The sequence below is a fragment of the Balaenoptera physalus genome (genome assembly GCF_965194825.1).
Source record: "Balaenoptera physalus genome assembly, chromosome: 21".
Taxonomy (NCBI): domain Eukaryota; kingdom Metazoa; phylum Chordata; class Mammalia; order Artiodactyla; family Balaenopteridae; genus Balaenoptera; species Balaenoptera physalus.
Genome location: NC_138902.1, coordinates 13968588 through 13987176, shown reverse-complemented (window position 1 = coordinate 13987176; position 18589 = coordinate 13968588). Strand labels below are relative to the sequence as shown.

At 38.1% G+C, this 18589-nt stretch overlaps 1 protein-coding gene across 2 annotated transcripts in view; it reads left to right on the top strand.

Moving 5' to 3' along the window:
* The first annotated feature begins 2477 nt into the window (after window positions 1–2477).
* The window catches only part of LOC309651429 (A disintegrin and metallopeptidase domain 3-like), a 108424-nt gene continuing 92312 nt past the window's right edge, over window positions 2478–18589 (top strand). For both annotated transcript variants that reach the window (XM_082444169.1, XM_082444170.1), the window contains exons 1-4: window positions 2478–2625; window positions 3178–3260; window positions 6707–6762; window positions 13090–13168. In XM_082444169.1, coding sequence (XP_082300295.1) covers window positions 2568–2625; window positions 3178–3260; window positions 6707–6762; window positions 13090–13168 — 276 coding nt within the window. In that variant the 5' untranslated portion in view covers window positions 2478–2567. The remainder of the gene's footprint in view (window positions 2626–3177; window positions 3261–6706; window positions 6763–13089; window positions 13169–18589) is intronic.

The window sequence follows — 18589 nt, the reverse complement described above, 5'->3', positions numbered from 1 at the left end:
AAGCAAGATGAACAATAAGCTCCAGGACCTTCTGTAAAACATACTGATGTCAACAGTAATGTAACGTATGCTTAAAATTTGTTAAGAGACTAGAACTCATATTAAATATTTTTACCACCTTAAATTAAAAAAAAAAAAAATATATATATATATATATATATATATATATATATATATATATATATATATAAATTCAGAAAGAAGTCAACAGAAATCCTCACAAAATTGATGAAGGACATAAACATTTAGATTCTGGAAACGGATCAAACCGGAAATAGAATGGGTCCAAAGTCACTCACAACAAGAAAGATCATGACTAAACTGAAAACAATAAAAATATCTTCAAAGAAACCAGAGAGTAATGTCATATAACCTGTAGAAGAACACCAGTTTGAATGACAGTACATTTCTCATCTGAAAGTCATGAAGTCTCAAAGGAAATACAAGAGCAATTCTCACACGTTGACAAGAACACTACTGTCCAACATAAATTCTACATCTGGCAAATTTATCCTTTAAGAATGAAGGAAAAAGAGAGACTTTCTCCGACAGAGGAAAATTAAAAGATTTAGTCTACAGCACACATACTGTAAGATAATAGCAAAAAGAAACTCCAAGAAACAAAGGTAATGCATCACAAAAAGGCTTGGGTAGTCTTAAGGAACTGGGACAAATAGAATGGTTTAAAATAGGGGTAAATATAATGAACTATCCTTTCCCTCACTCAGTCCAGCAAAAATAAAATACTCATATCTTTTAAGTGATTTCTTAATTACATGCGTATCTGAAACACCGCCGTCATTGGTGTTTGTCCCAGCCTTCTGTGGCACTGTAATTTGTAGAAGTGATGTTTCAGTGTCTGCAGTAAGGAAAACAGGTGTGAGCGTTCCCCAGCGCACGGCAGCATCTTTATCCTTCTCTTACGTGTCCTCTCCTATCACATCACTCGTGGATCTTCCAAGCCCAGCGCGCGCGCGCACACACACACACACACACACACACACACACACACACACACACACACACAATCACACTGCGCAGGGTTCCAGGAAGAGGCTCCTCTAGAAGCGGGAGTGTTACTACCCCAGCACCGTCCAGAGACCCTCGGGGCTGGCTGACCTCAGCCCTGCGTAGGTGAAGAAGGGCTGCTCCCAGGACCCCATCCAGGTTCCCTCCTCCCCCCACCTCCCTGGAAGACAGGCGCCCCCTCCTGCGGTGCAGGGCCCCGGAGTGAGGGACAACTATCCCAGTCCTGCTCGGAGCCCTCCTACCAGCGGGCCCGCCAGGACCCTGAAACTGGGCGGGCTCGGACCCGACGCCGGACTCTCCCCAGCCCGGCCTGGGCTTCTGGAGCAAGGAGGGCGACGCCCCCCGCGCCAAGGGACCCTGCGCGGTCCCTTGAGGGGGCCACCCTCCTATCCAGCAGGGTCCTCACTTACGATGGCCCGCGGAGGTCAGCCGGCCCAGCCCTGAGAGGAGCAGCAAGAGAGACAGCATTGCGTGCCGCCGGCCTTGCCACCGGGAGGGCGGTTCACTGCAAATGGTGCAGCGAGCGCGCGGGTCCCTGCGCCCTAGGTCCCGGCGGGGAGAGGCTGGGAGGGAGGGCAGAGCGGAGGGGCGGGGCGGGGCGTGGTGGGGTGGGACTGGGGCGGGGAAGGATTGGAGTTGTCCGACCGGGCTGGAGGGCTATGTACTATGCTATGTATAGTATGATGTCATTTGCAAAGTTATGCATTCAGTTCAAATTCTAGGGATCCAGACTTTTATTTCCAACAACCTGTTGAATACCTGATAGTCCACAAATGCCTGAAATTCAACATATCTTCAACCAAACTTATTATCTCTCAACTCCTGTACAAATCTGCTTCTTGTAAATGTGTTGCCACTGTAATTTCAGTTGCCTAGTCATTAACAATTTCAGTAACCTTCATATAAGGTAGTCAACAAACCTGTCTTTTCTATGTCTATTATAAGGGTAAACACAAATCTATAAAATAAAACATTAATTTTCTCTGGTACCAGAAATGAAAAAGGACTCTTCTTTCTCTCTCTCTCTCTCTCTCTCTCTCTCTCTCTCTCTCTCACACACACACACACACACACAGGCACAGGCACACAGACACTCCCTTAGACAACTTCCTTTAAAAACATATAATTGTTAATCCTTTCTCTGTCTCTTGAAGGTGTAAATCTTTTTGAAAATTAAGTGCGACTCTTGCCAGCTTTACATTCCAGGGATGTTTTTCTTAAGGACTTTGTAGTCCTCTGTTGCAATCATAAGCATTATGGAAAATAGCTCTCTGTATCCTTGGCACCTCGGGATTTAGTCTTCAGCCCGGCCCCTCAGCTTCCTCCCAGCCCCTCTGCTGCAGGCTTCCAGGCCCGGCCCGCCCCGCCCCGCCCCACCCCACCCCGCCCCACCCCGCCCCTCCGCTCTGCCCTCCCTCCCCGCCCCTCAGCTCCCTCCCCTCCCCGACGGGACCTAGAGCGCAGGGCCCCGCGCGCTCGCTGCACCGTTTCCAGTGAACCGCCATCCCATCCCGGTGGCAAGGCCGGCGGGCCACGCAATGCTGTCTCTCTTGCTGCTCCTCTCTGGGCTGGGCCGGCTGACCTCCGCGGGCCATCGTAAGTGAGGACCCTGCTGGATAGGAGGGTGGCCCGTCGTCGCAGGGTCCCTTGGCGCGGGGGGCGTCGCCCTCCTTGCTCCAGAAGCCCAGGCCGGGCTGGGGAGAGTCCGGCGTCGGGTCCGAGCCCGCCCAGTTTCAGGGTCCTGGCGGGCCCGCTGGTAGGAGGGCTCCGAGCAGGACTGGGATAGTTGTCCCTCACTCCGGGGCCCTGCACCGCAGGAGGGGGCGCCTGTCTTCCAGGGAGGTGGGGGGAGGAGGGAACCTGGATGGGGTCCTGGGAGCAGCCCTTCTTCACCTACGCAGGGCTGAGGTCAGCCAGCCCCGAGGGTCTCTGGACGGTGGTGGGGGTAGTAACACTCCCGCTTCTAGAGGAGCCTCTTCCTGGAACCCTGCGCAGTGTGATATTGTGTGTGTGTGTGTGTGTGTGTGTGCGCGCGCGCTGGGGCTTGGAAGATCCACGAGTGATGTGATAGCAGAGGACACGTAAGAGAAGGGGATAAGGATGCTGCCGTGCGCTTGGGAACGCTCACACCTGTTTTCCTTACTGCAGACACTGAAACATCACTTCTACAAATTACAGTGCCACAGAAGATTGGGACAAACACCAGTGACGGCGGTGTTTCAGAAACGCATGTAATTAAGAAATCACTTAAAAGATATGAGTATTTTATTTTTACTGGACTGCAAGACCCAAATCAATTCATGCATACCCCTTCATGAAATTTTGTGTCCTAATGACAGTGTTCAAGAGACGTTTTGGTTTTGTCTGAGGGAGAGCAAGTGTTTTGTTTTCATTTCCCAAGTAATAGATGAACGTTACGGAACAATTTTAAAACACAGACTCAGAGAAAAGAAATGCCCCGAATTCCTATCTCACAAAATGGCGTCTACAGTCTACTGGACTGTTTTCTAGAAAAGATGTACGTTTAAAAATACTTTCTACGTTTAAAATACCTTCTATGTAAGTGAGGCCATACTAATATTTAGCTTGTAGCATGATTTTAAAATGACAGTATATAAAGCGTATCTTCATGCCTGTATTTACATACATAGGCATATATAAAGCTTTGTAAAAAGTAAAAGTAATGTTATTTCTGATCTGCTTAGAATAGTAAAGCGTGTACATTATGTACACTGTAAAATTAAATCTAGACAGTACAGAGACATTAAGAAAGTGAATGGCCGCCTCACTTTCTAAAGGCAGTAAGTTTGAAGGAAATGAAGTTTCAGAGACATACATACACACATGCACATATACTTTTAATGATCATTTATGAGAGTTGTAATTGGCTTTTTCATTTATGTGTAGAGTTAGGATTTATTTTTATGATAATCCAGCCCTGTCATTATTTTTCCTAACTTCATGATAACTTATGTGTAACATCATATAGCATTTCACATTTTATACATGCAGATAGTTTCATAAACCTTCCTGAATAGTCAATAGGATCAACAGGCAAGCCACTATAAAAAATTTTGATAAGCATTGCAAAATGTCTGCTGGAAAAGTTGCATTATATTTGACTCCCATTAACAGAAATAGTGACGCCTATCTTCCAGAGGCCTCTCCAGGTCTCTTCAGTCTTCTTATCTTTGCTCTTGTGTACATCCTAGTGAATGCTTCACTTTTAACAGGTAATTTTTGGTTAAGTCTTAACAAGAGATGTCTTTCTGTATATTGACTATTTGAATCATTTTGTTAGCTGTCAGTTTCTTTCTGGTTTTGACTTCTTTTTTAATAAGAATTAGCAGCTCTGGATAGGACCCTTTGTTTTCAAGAAGGAAGAAGTGTTGATGTAAACATACACAGGGATGGCAGAGGAATCCAATGATTAGAACCTCAGTGGCAAGATCGTAGAGGAATGTCCTCAAATGCCAGCTGAAAAACTGTACTAGACACTGGGGCAGGTTTTATAGAGTGGTCTACTTCTGACTGGCTCACTTTGTGGTACCAAGAAACACCAGCGATTATGTATTTATAAAAGCTATCACACCCCCAAAATGAATATCTGGAGATGCTGAAATGTTTAGGAGAGTATAACGTACACTGGGAAGATGCTACCAAAAGAAAACATGAGGATCATGATAATAGCAGGAAAAAGACAGTATTTGGTACACACACATGTGCGCATGCATACACACACACACACACACACACACACACACCAACATTATGAGATAAGCATCGTTACTTAATAATAAAATATTCAGTTCCCAGGGAACATATAACAATTCTAAATTTGTATGAATTTAATAAAATGTCCTCAGCATATATAAAATGAAAACTGATAGCACGACAGGGAGACATTTTCAAATCCATTTCCATAGAGAGATCTTAAAGTGTTTTTCTCAATTTTATGATTGGCCAATCATAAAATTCTTCATAAAGAGAAAGAAAATTTGAACAACAAAAATAAACATTTTATTGATGGATAAAGTGAACCCAATGAAGTTTATGTATTGTTTTCTCCTTTCTGCTCTATGTTAAGACTTGCTAGAGTCTAGGGATATCACACACGAGGCTTTTAGTTAATGATAAAACCTCTGGTGCAGCAAGACAAAGAGAATTCAGGCAAATATCAGGAATCCAGGAAGCATCCGCAGTGAGCTAGCTCTCCGTGAACCCAACCTCTGTGCTCCCGGAACACGCTGAGTCTCTGGCTTGAAATCACAAGATTTATGGGAGGAAGTTTGGCTTTGGGAGAGCTCCTTGAAAAAGCTTTCAGTGACTTTTTAAGTAGCCGAGCCAGTCTTGTCAAACTAGTTAGGGAAATACAACAGAAGCTAACCCTGGCCAGGGGAGTTTTGAACCCTACACAGTGCATTATAAATCTCTCTGCCCTTGTCAGCCAAGAGTCAGAAACACCCAGACTTGTCGGTATCCCCAGAAATAGATAAGAGCTTTTCTAATCAAGCTGCACTTAATGCTCTATCTCTGTTGTAAATAATGCTTCTCAAGACTAGTTCTCATACTTTACAAGAATATATAGCGTTACTCAACAGAATTGACCACAGCAAGGAAAATAAATAAATAAATGAAACGCAAATACGGATAGTACAGAACTCATCATCTGGCAACAATACAATTAGGTTAAAACTTAACAGAAGGACTGAAAAATATATTTGGACATTTAAAAACATACTGCTACATAATTCACGGGTTGAAGGAGAAATCATAAATCACAATGGATATTAAATAATAAACAATGAACGAGAATGAAGAAATTACAAAGAAAAATTTGAATCCTGCTCTGAAGATGGTATAGGAGCATAATTTATAACCACAAATAATTAAACAGGTGACAAAAAATGGTCAGCAATTTAAAATTAGAAAAATAATTATAACCTTAAAATTCTTAAAGATGCTGCTTAAATTAAGATGTAGAATTAATGAAAGACAAAAGTAAGCTGAAGTAGCCTGGATTCACAATGTCAAAAGTTGATTTCTGAGAAGAATATAAAACAGAACTTTTGGTGAGATAGACTAAGGAAAACGAAAAGGAGAAGGAAAAGATGTACTGTTAGAAATGAGACACACAAATGTGGATTGGCCAATTGGATATGAATTGCTAATATCATTCTTTAGGAATTGCCTTTTAACTTTCTTAATGGTGTCTTTAGGCGAACATCAGATTTTAGTTTAATTTTAGTTTACTCTTAAAAGGGGACTCGCTTTGTATTGTTTAATTTTCCATTTATTTGCTCTAAAAATTGCAAAGTAGGAAAAGATAATAAAATTCAAGTTTCTTCAAAGGTTACTCAGCATTTCTAAATGTAACCATTTGAAGTTAAAAATTTGATTATGATACTTAAATGCTAATGACTAATGCTCTTACTTTCGAAATAGATTTAGACTCCTAGATTTTATGTAAGTTTGATTATGATTAATTCTGTCACACATTCCAAGATTGAAGAAAGATAACTGCAACTATAATTATATATATATATAATTTTGATACACTCATGATACAATCCATGCTTATATGAAAGAGTACATATATTTTTAAAAATTAGGGCTTTTGAGTTTTAAGGATTTGAAATATCTAATAATTACATTCTCTCTGACTACTTTGCTGTAGGTCACCTATGCCATCAAAATTGACAGGAAAACATACACTCTCCACCTTGAAAAACAGTAAGTGGCCATGCATCTTTTCATACAGTTGTTTTTAGTTTCTTACATTTTTACAATGACTACCTTAAATTGAGCCTAAATTTAGAGCCTAAATATTCAAGAGCATAAATGTTATATTTATTTAATATGTTAAGTCTTCTTGGTGATTCATGTCAGACTAGAATTTTGAGTCTTTATCTTTAGATTTTTAAATCTAATATTCAAACCCAACTGTAATTTAATGATATAAATATTAAAGTATATCAGATATATGAAAATCATTTTATGTAACTCCTTAAAGTATAATTACAATCGCAACTATTAAGGGAGTAAGTTTATCTGTCCATGATTAATTTTATTTGTTTCATGTCATTTTACATAATTATACGATTTTAAGCATTTTACTTGATATTACACTCTAGTTTTGTCTCATTTTGCTATAGGATATATTTTTCATCTGTTCAGTTTTCTACTTCCACTCTGTGAGGAAACCAGTATCAATATCCTGTGTGTATCATTCCATGATTTTCTATTTTAAGTTTCATCTTTACCTGAAATAAAACATATAGAAACCTACCAAAAAAGGTTTTTTTTGTTTTGTTTTGTTTTGTTTTTTTGCACAAATGGAAATAGTGTTCTGCAAGTGTCAGGTCTTATTTAATAATGGTACTTATTTTCTTGCTCTATGTATAAATTTTTACTCATTTTTAATGGATGAGATCCCATAGTATGCAATATTGATGGGTAATGAAGTTATTTCCAGGGATTGTCACTATAGAGTCTGACAATAAACATCTTTATCTGTGTATTCTTATACAATAGAGATTTTGTTTCATAGTCTTGATATCAATAAATGGGCTTCTGGATCAAGCAGGATGAGTGCTGATAATAGTAGTAATAGTAATAATAATAAATAATAATAATGAAAGCAACAAAAGCAACTGACATTTATTGAGCACGTACCATATTCCAGGCGTATTTCTAAGCAATTTGCAGGTAGTAACTGGTTAATTTTCACAACCGCCTCTAAGGTAGGCCTTCTTTATTACTCACATTTTATAGCATGTAAAGATTTTAAGAGATATTGCCAGTTACTTTCTAAAAACTGTAGCAGTTTAGATTTCCAAAAGCATGCGTGATGTACTAAAATATTGTATCTCATTTTAATGTCAGGTTGTATTTCCCTAAATGATTTCTCTAAATAGTTATTGGCTAGTTCATTTTCCTGTATGGGGTGTGCCTATTCGCGTAGTTTTCTTCTTCTTATTTCTTATCATTTTAATATACTTTATTTTTTAGAGCAGTTTTAGGTTCCCAACAAAAGTGAGTGGAAGGCGCAGAGATTTCCTGTATATCCTCACACCCCACACGTACATAGCTTCCTCCGTTATCAACATTCCCCACCAGAGTGATGTATTTGCTGTAACTGATGATCCTGCATTGACACATCATTCATTATCACCCAAAGTCCGTAGTTTATATTAGCAAGCTATTTTTTATATTGTTTTTTTCTATGAATGAATAAAAATAAAAAAGGAAAATTCTGAGATAAGTATAAACAATTAAGTTCTTACCGTGAATGATGCACATGTAAGCATTTTTCCTACATATTAAAAAAAAGGGTACATGGCCATAATAATGAAATCTATTATTCCCATACCCAGACCTCTTCAATCGTCTCACTCCCCAGTGCTGATTACCATTATGATATTGACACGTATTCTTCTGCTATATTTTTAGGGTCTTTCATCCATATGTCTAAAGATCAATAAAAATCATGTTTTGATGCATCCTTCAAGTAGACATGAATGGCACAAGAGTGTATATTCCATTATACAATTTGTTATGGTAGGTCAGAAGGGTAGGTAAGGGTGGACCTTAACATGGTGAATCACAAAAGTGACCCCAATTCTTTGCCTTCCCCTGTATCTTCACTCTTTGCCATATCACTTTGAGGTTCTCTCATCAAGAGGTGGAGTATATACAACTCAACAACCACCTCACACTCAGTCTTCATGGGTGTGAAGAGCCCAAGGTGAGAAGGGCTCTGTGCTTGGATTCATGCTCTTCTGATGCTATCCTGAGATTCTTAATACTTTTGAATGAGAGGCCCCACATTTTCATTTTACTCTGGGGGCCCGGCAAATTACTAGCCCAGTTTGGGGCTATGTCACTTACTTTAGCCAGAGAGATGTTGGCTGACTTGATTCCAACACAGGCTTGAAAAAGCTGTCGCGCTTTTCTGCTTTCCATCTTGTTTGTCTGTCATCCCCATGAGAATATGCTCGGGTTTAGCTTGCTGGACGATTAAAGACATGTGGATCACAGCCAAGGTGCTCTGTTTATCCCTACAGCAGCCAACATTCAGCTGAATCGTGAACCACTGAGCAAGCCTGGCCACAATTAGCAGAGCTGCCATGGCTACCCACACATGACCCAAAAGTGTGAGCAATAGGTACTTATTATTGTTCGTTGTGCAACATTTTGCATAATATTATTTGTTGAGATTCATTCATAATGATATGTGCAAAACGGGTTTGTTTTTTAAAATGCATATGTAGCCGTCAAATGAATATATCCCATTAATTATTTATCCTCCCATATTTACAGCAAGAACAGCTCTATCGTGGACATCCTTGGCCATGACTTCCTGGGCCCCAGTGAAATTGATGGATTATAAATAAGAAATTTCTCAAGTGCTATATAATGCCAGTTTTTTTCTTCAAAAGCCTTGTAACCAATTTTTACTCATGCCAATAGCTTAAAAGTATTTCTTTTCTCTACATTCTCGACAAAGTGAATATCTTCACACACTTATTTTTGTTAATTAGTGGATGACAAATGCTGTTTTATTGTTGTTTTAATATGCACTTCACTGGTTATTAATAACACTTAGTATCTTTTCCAGTGTTTACTGACCATTCTCATTGACTTGCTTTTCCTGAGATTTTGGTGGGGTTTTTTTTTGCCGGGGGCGGGGGGGTCGTTATTTTTTATTCATTTGTTTTGAGTTATTTATTTTCAAACTATGGCTTTATCTTTCCGTTTTTCTGGTTTTTGTTCCATGATCTGTCGTGGGAAGTTTTGTTTTCTGTAGATATTAACACTTGATCTCCTCTATATGTTGCAATTATGCCACCTAGATTAGTGATTGTCTTCTTCCTTTGTTTTGGGGATTTATTGCTATAAAAATGAAATTTTCATATAATCATTATATTCATATTTTCTATCCTAGGTTCTCAGATTCCTCTCTTGTGTTTGTTAGATCCTGAAGTGATAGCATCACATTCGTATAGTATTTCTTAAAATTCTTTTTCCACTTAAGATGTAAATCCACTGCTTTCAGTTTCTTTAACAACAGTATTGTATTTTCCAACTTTCTTCAAAGCTTCTTTTTACTTTTTTCTTTTTATTGCAGCTTTATGCTGACTCGGGTATCGTTTAGTTAGAATAACTGCAGATTATTTTCTTCAGATGGAATCTGCAGATGGCATGCTTCCCAAATCAGTGCATGTCTGCAGATGTCTCTCTTGTTGTCATAACTGAATGACATTTGGCAATGTGTAGAATTTGTGAGTCATATTTCTTTTCTATAAATTTTTGCAATTTGATATACTCTGTGTGAAGTGAGTTTTCCAGTATGTTTTCTGTGTGTGGGTTTTCTGTGTGTGTGTGTGTATTACATTAATACTCCCTAATATATCCCAAGTCCCTAAATTTTTCATTTTAATTTTCAGTCCCTATGCATTTTTTTTCTTCTATGGGAAATCAATGCTTTCATCCTGGGTCTTATTTGTCTGTGCTCCATATCATAGTTTTTTCTACAACTATGATCAAATCTTTATTTTTGACATGCATTTTACCAGCATTTGTCCTCTGTTGGCTAGGCCTGTAATTCTGTTCACAGTAAGCAAATTCTCTTCGATACATTTATTGAGTTATTTAATATTAACTGTCATGTGTTTTAGTTTCAGAGTATACTTTTTTTCTCTTGGAATGATCTCCTTGGAATGCTTATTAATTTCTCTTGAAATTAAGATTATTTTGTTCATCAATGCTACTTCATTTGGAACTAACTTTTAAGTTTTGCCTGCTTTTTATTGTTCATTTTCCTTTCATTGGACATTGTTTTTTTCTTTCAGTGCTCATTTGTATTTTTGTTATGTCACTGATTAAGGCAGACTGTTTTGTTATTTCATACGGAAGCCAAAAGTATGCCTTTGAAAAAGGGCCCAGGGTGAATAAACTCGCAAACAAAATTTTTATCCTTTTAATAATGCTTGTCAAATATCTGTTAAGGTTTTTAATCTCGAATTTCTTTTTCCTGGGAACTACTTCTGGATTCCCACTTCCACCACCTCCATTTAAATGCTTACAGTTATTAAAAGGTGGCTCTGCCCCTGTTCCAGAATTCACGTTCTAGATGCTTGCACCTAAACCAACCCAGGCCATGCAGAGTTTTTCCTTGAATATATGTGGAATATAAACTGACAGATACCAGTTTTTCTCTGGGAACCTCTCTGGTTTTGTTATTTGAATTGAAGAAGAGGAAAAGTTTTCAAGAAGGAGAGGAAATAGATTGTTACAGGATATTGAATATAGTTCCCTGTGCTATACAGTAGGTCCTTGTTGTTTATCTGTTTTACATACAGTAGTGTGTATCTGTTTATTCCAAACTCCTAATTTATCCCTCCCCCCCTTTCCCCTTTGGTAACCATAAGTTTGTTTTCTGTGTCTGTGAGTCTATTTCTGTTTTGTAAAGGAGATCATTTTTTAGACTCTACATATAAGTGATATCATAGGATATTTGTCTTTGTCCAACTTACTTTTCTTAGTATGATAAAAGAATCTGAAAAAGAATATATATATATGTATGTGTGTGTGCATATATATATATATATATATATATATATATATATATATATATGGCTGAATCACTTTGCTGTACACCTGAAACTAACACAACATTGCAAATCAACTATACTTCACTAAAAATTTTTTAAAAAAGAATGAGAGGACATGAAGGAGATAAGAAAAGTAGTGGTGAAAAAAGTACTCTGTTAACGCTCTAGTTTCTCTTCCATTCTGGCCTTCAAACCTTCTTGATGTTTGGAATCCATGAGAAATCCCAGTGTCACTCTTATGGACTAGGGTCCTTGGACTCTTTAATCAATAGAAATTGATAAGTGGCCCGAGAAGGAGTTCAGGCAAGGCTTTGTTGAGGCTCGTGCTGCAGCAGGAGGGAGCGAAAACAAGTGACACGTTCCCTGGCTCACTCTCCGAGGAGGGTGGGCTGGTTCCTTAAATGGGGTGAAGGTAGGGGCGGATTGGTGGTCTGCCCACTCACTTGGTGGTGCTGTGTGCAGGGATCATGCGCAGTAAGTACCCTGCGTTTGCTCCTGGCACCTCCAGAGTGGCAGTCGGTTTACGGCCTTTGTGTGTCTTATTGTTCATAATTACCCAGACTGCACGTGCAGGCAGTTAGTTTTAGTTCCTTAGAGCCCCTCTGTCTTTTGTTGCTCAAGGAGACGTGTGTCCAGGCCAAGTGCTCCAGTAAAGGGTCCCGGGTCCCAGCCTGTCTCAACCCTACAGTAAATAACGATGTTAGATTGTTCCGTGATAATCACCATCCTCCTTGTAAGAAGATTTTAGTTCCATACCCTGTTTATGTCATGTTTTTCTATAGAAATAATGTATGAAATTTGAGCAAAAGACTAGAATCCCGCTTCTAAACAAAGGCTTTAAGATCCATCGTGTGCTTCTACAATTTTTCTCCTTCTGCTACGAGAAAAACGTGTTCCGTGTAGGGACCATGCCGTTTCCTAGGTTCCAGGATGAAGGCAATGTGGAGCTGAACCTGCAGTAACCTTGTGAAGAACATTCATTGTAATTTTAAGGCACTGGGAATTTGGAGGATGCTTTGTAGCACAGCATAACTTCACGGAAACAAGCTAATGAAATAAGCATGTATTTTTTTTGTTTTTTATCAATCCATGGCTACTTATTAGCAAGTTTTAACTAAGAGATTTACGCCATGAGATGTACTGATGGTTGAATCTATAAAAGAGAACTTTGTTGAGGGAATCTGGAAGTCCTGGATTTTACTAGACAGCAATCTGTGTCATTCCAGTGCCCACACTGGTATCTGGTCATCCTGGTTCTTGTTTTCTCTTATATACATAATGTGCTATCAGAAAGAAAGCTAGATAACGGAGAGATGAGCCCATTTAATTTTTGCGTATTTGAGCTTATAAAATGAAATGTAAATTTGTTTAATTTCATGACTCTGGAAGTTACTTTTACTAATGCTATTATTACAACGAAGTATTATTATTTTGGTTGAATTAGGTCATTTTTAGACTCTCATTTCCTGGTATATTCATACAACAAGTCAGGGATATTGCATCCAGATTCTTCATTTGTAAAGGTAAGCTTTACTTTATGTTGTGTAGATTTTTATTATTATGTGGTGAAGGTGCCATTGGTGGGAAGAAGAATGCTTTATAATCGGCTGAATTACTGGGCAAGCAGATTGATCACAAACCCAAATGTAATGTGGCAATTGCTCTGAAAGCATACAGAATAGAATGACTACTTTTAAAATTTGGAACTCAGGAATCACTTACCTGAAAAGGTCATTTACACTCTCTGGAAGTAGGAGTTTGAGAGGGGAAAAAATGTGGGGAAAGGAACTAAGAAGCCACTGAAGACAGGGAGAAGTTTTGATGGAGGTACCATAGGCCCTGAGCAGTAGAAACCACTTTACAGAAAGAGCACAGGAAAGTGAAGTTGCAAAAGCAATTTGGGTACAGAATCTGAACTGGTTTACATGAAAAACACAGGAATTTGAATTCTATCCCCAAATGCAGGTAAGAGTCAAGAAATGCTTAAAAGTATGTGAGAAAGTTGGCTTTAGTCTAAGGTACGTATTTTACCAGAATAGATGATGGGGAAGAGGCAGATGCGAGTGATTGGTCAGATTCTGTTGCTGTGTTGCAGTTGAGAGAGAATGAAATTTAAAATATGGTAACTCGTACAACATTTGTCTTTCTCACCATCTACAAGTAGAAAGCAGGACAAAATCCATGAGACATTTGTTTTCAGACATTTGACAATTAAAAAAAAAAAAATCAGGAAATCTCTCTCTGACAGAAGGAAAGCATGGAAGGCAAATCTCACACTGAACTTGGCCCTCTGACTGGGAATAACATCTTAACTATAGCACAAGGGTGGAAGCAAACAGGACTCTTTAAGAATTTGGATTTTAAGAGTTTTTAAGAGTTTGGGCTGCGGAAGCAGCTGGAACTTGCTGGACCCAGGACCAGAGATAAAAAGGGACTATGTGTTGATGTACATTTTTTCAGAGAAGGGGAGTTGTCCTTTGTTCCCTGACTGAGGATTAGACAGCATGTGTGGTGGGTAAGACTCTACTGAAGGGTCGAGAGTGAAATGGAGATAATACTAACTGACGGATCAGTGTTGGGAGATGTTGGATTTTCAGTGCAGGCAGTGTAGAGTGACCTTGCTAAAACCCCAGGCATTCAGCTGAGACAGAAAGGCTGAGTGTCTGGAGGAAGGATCAAGGTCTAGAGTAAGAGACACTCTTTGTCACCCCCATTCCCCACCTCAAAGCCTAAAACCCAGCGCGGAGACGATTGTGGAGGGTTACCATTAAATTAATTGCCTTCTGACACAAACTGTGATGCTCTGTAAAGGGTTAAGCCACAGCCGAGGAAGGAAAGAATGCGATAAGTTCAGAAATCAATGAGAGAGAAAAAGGAGAAAGAATGGAAACATTAAAGCTCTGAATTGTTTCAAAGGACTAATAAAATTAATAACCCCCAGTAAGACTTATCTAGATCAGAAACAAATTCCACCAACATTAGGGGTGAAAGGAGATATTGCTAGTCATACAGAAGATAAAATGATACCTTGGAGAATTATGACAGCTTTATGCCAATAAATTTGATGATTTAGATGAATTGGACAGCTTCCTTGAAAAGTACAACTTATCAAGATTGAGAGAAGTAATAGAAAATCTCAATCCCTTGATCTATTTTTAAAAGTTGAATTCCTCAACAACCACTTTCCACAAAGAAACACCAGGTTTAGTTATTCTGATACTTCACCAACCGAGAGATAGTTTGGCTCTTCCAATCTTTAAGCGATTGAAAAGAATGCTTCTGTGAACGTTCATGTACAATTGTTGTGTAGGTGTGCAGTTTTATTTCTCTGGGATACATACCCAGGAATATCATTGCCAGATCATACGGCGAGTGTATATTCATTTTTGACAGAAATTACCAATATTTTCTCCAGAGTGGCTGTACCATTTTAACTTTCTGCTGGCAATGAATGAGAGAGAAAAGAGTATCTGCATTCTTGCCATTTTGTTTGCTATTTAAATTTCACAATTTTATTTTAGCCATTGTGATAGATGTGTACTTTATCTCGTGTAATTTTGACTGGCATTTCTCTGATGACTAATGATGTTGACTATAGTTTCGTGAGCTTGTCACTTTTTGTGAAATATCTGTTAATGCCTTTTGCCCATTTTCTCGTTGGACTTTTCTCGTTGGTTGTTTTTTCACTACTGACCTTTGAGGAGTTTATATATTCTAATTACAGGTCCTTTACCAGATATGCGGTTTGCAGATATTTGCTCCCAGTCTGTAATTTGTCCTTTCATCCTCATCATAAGGTCTCTGATCGAGCAGAATTTCTCCATTTTAATGAGAGTTAATTTATCAACTTTTCCTTTATGAATGGTAATTTGGCTATCAAACCTAAGAAATCTATGTTGCCCTAGAGTTCCTGAAGATTCTGTGTTTTTCTTTTCTAAAAGTGTTATAGTTTTATTTACATTTAATGGTGTGTTCACCTGAGGTGATTTTGTATGAAGTGTGAGATTTGGATCAAGGTTCACTCACTTGACCAGGGATGTGGAATTGCTCCAACACTATTTCTAGAAAGGGCTGTTCTTCTTGTTCTTCTGCATTGAGTTGCTTTTGCACCTTTGTCAAAAAGTCGGGGGCGGGGTCATATTGATGCGGATATATTCCTGGGTTCTTTGTTCTGTGCAGTTCTTCCATGTGACTCTCCTTCTGCCAGTATCCTGCTGTCTTCTTCAGTTTGCCTGCATATTCAGCATTTATGTTGACTAGAGTGATTCCTCCCACTTTATTCTTGTTCAAGATTTTTACACTATTCTAGATATTTTTCTGTTTCATATAAATTTTAGACTAAACTATTCTCTGTGTGCAAACAACCTTGCTAGCATCGTGAAAGACACTGTTAAACCTAGAGATGAATTTGGGGAGAATGGGCATCTTTATTCTGTTGATTCTTCCAACCGTGAATGCAGTAAGAATCTCCATTTGTTTGGTCTTTTTTTAAATGTCATTCATTAGCATTTTGTAATTTTAGCATTCAGATCCTGTGGATATGCTTTTAGGTTTATACCAAAGTATTTCATTTTCTTTGGAGCAATTGTAAATGGTACTCTATTTTAATTTCAGTTTACATATGTTTGTTGTTATCTAGAAATACAACTCTCATTTGTTTGTGTCGATCTTATATCCTTACAACCTTGATGAAGTCACATATTAATTCTATGAGGGTTTGTTCTTTTTTTTTCTGATAGATTCCTTGAGAATTTTTCCATAGTCAGGTCTTTTACAAATATGGCCTTCTGTTTTCTTCTTTTTCAATCTGTATACTTTTTATCTCTTTGCTTTACCTTACTGTGCTTGTTACAACTACTGGTACTCTGTCAGATAACCATACTGATGGCAGACATCCTCACAATTTTCCCAGTTATAAGGATAAAGTATTCAGTCATTCACCATAAGGATAATGTTAGATGTAAGGTTTTTGTTTTAATATACTCTTTATAAAGTTATGGAAGTTCACTATTTTTAGATTGCTAAGAATTTGTTTGTTTGTTTTTCTGCCCCATGAAGGGGAGGTGTGTATTTAATTGTATCGGTTGCCTTTTCTGCATCCGCTGATATGATCATATGATTTTTCTTTTTTAGCCTGTTGATATAGTGGATTGCACTGACTGATTTTCAAATATTGAAACAATACCTAGAAAATACCTTTCAAACCTAAAAAACCCACAGCTTGGTCCTGGTGTATGATTCTTTTATTCATGCCTGGCTTTGACGCGCTAATAATTTCTTGAGGTTTTTTTGGTCAAAGTTCCTGAGAAATATTGATCTATGATTTTTCTTTTTTTGTACTGACTTTGTCTAATTTTTGGAGTAGAGTAATACTGGCCTCATTAAATACACTGAGAAAGATTACCTCTTCTTTTGTTTTTCTGGAAGATATTGTATAAAATACGTGTTAATGCTTAAGATGTTTGGTAAAATTCTCCAGTGAAATCACTGGGCCTGGGGATCTTGTGTGTGTGCGTGAATGTGTATGTGGGAGCTTTTAAATTGCCAATTCAATTTATTTAATGGGTATAGAAATATTTTGTTTATCTGTTTCCTATGTATGGCTTTGGTGGTGTGTGTTTAAGTAATTGGTCTATTTCATCTCGGTGGCATTTCAGCATGTATTTTGTTGCAGTCCTCATACCGTTTTAATGGCTACAGCAGCTGTAGTGATACGCTGGTTCACCTCCGACACTGATGATGTACGTCCTCTCTTCTTTGTCAGTCTTGCTAGAGATTTTTCAGTTTATTGCACATATCAAAGAACCAGCTTTTTCTTGCTTTGATTTTCTTTACTGTTTTCTTATTTTCAATTCTGTAGCATTTTGCTCTTATTCTGTTCTCCCTTATACCTTGCTTTGGGTTTATGTTGCTCTTCTTTTTCTAATTTGTAGAGGCAAAAACTTATATTATTAATACGTGACCATTCCTTTTTCTACTGTAAGCATTGTAGTACTAAAATTTCCCTCTCAACACTGCTTAGTTGTGTCTCACAACAATATGGTGAGTTTTCATGTTCATTACAGATATATGTATTTTTAAATTTTCCTTTAAGGTTTCCTGTTTGACCCGATTTTTTTAAAGTCTGTTATTTACTTTACAAGTGTTTGGGGGTTTTGGTTTTGTTTGTTTTTTTTCTGTTGTCTGTCTGTTGAATTTTAGTTTGATCTTGTTTTGGTCAGAGCATATACCTCGTGTAATTTCAATTTGTTTTTAATTTATGAAGGTTTGCCTCATGATCCAGTATATTGTGCTTGTAGGTGAATGTCCTTGGATACCTGAAAAAAAAATGTGTATTCTGTTGTTCTTGGGTGGAGTGGTCCATAAACGTCATGGAGATCAGGTTGATTGATGCTGCGGTTCAGTTCTATATTTTGCTGACTTTTGGTCTAGTACTAGCAATAACTGATTGGAGTGTGTTGAATTCCTCCTTTACTGTTGTGGTTTTTGTCTTTCTCTTTCAGCTGTACCAGGGTTTGCTTCACATATTTTGAAGTTCTGTTGTTTGATGCCTATACATTTAGGATTGCTCTGCTTCTTGATAAGTGGATACTTTTATGATCACATAGTGACTCTCTTTCTCCCTTGTAGATTTCTTTGCAATTAAGTTCACTTTCTCTGATATGATTTTTATAAAATTTGCATGACATATTTTCCATTCTTTTTATTTCAGTCTACCTATAAATTTATGTCTGTAACTGAACCACTTTGCTGTACACCTGAAACTGACACTACCTTATAAATCAACTATACTCCAATATAAAATAAAAATTAAGTAAAAAAATAAAGTCATTGGAAGTGGAAAAAAACTTATGTTTGAAATGAGTTTCTTGTAGAGACTATTTAGTTGGGTCATAAGGTGTGGTTTTTGTTTGTTTGATTTTTTTGTTTCCTCCATCTGCCTT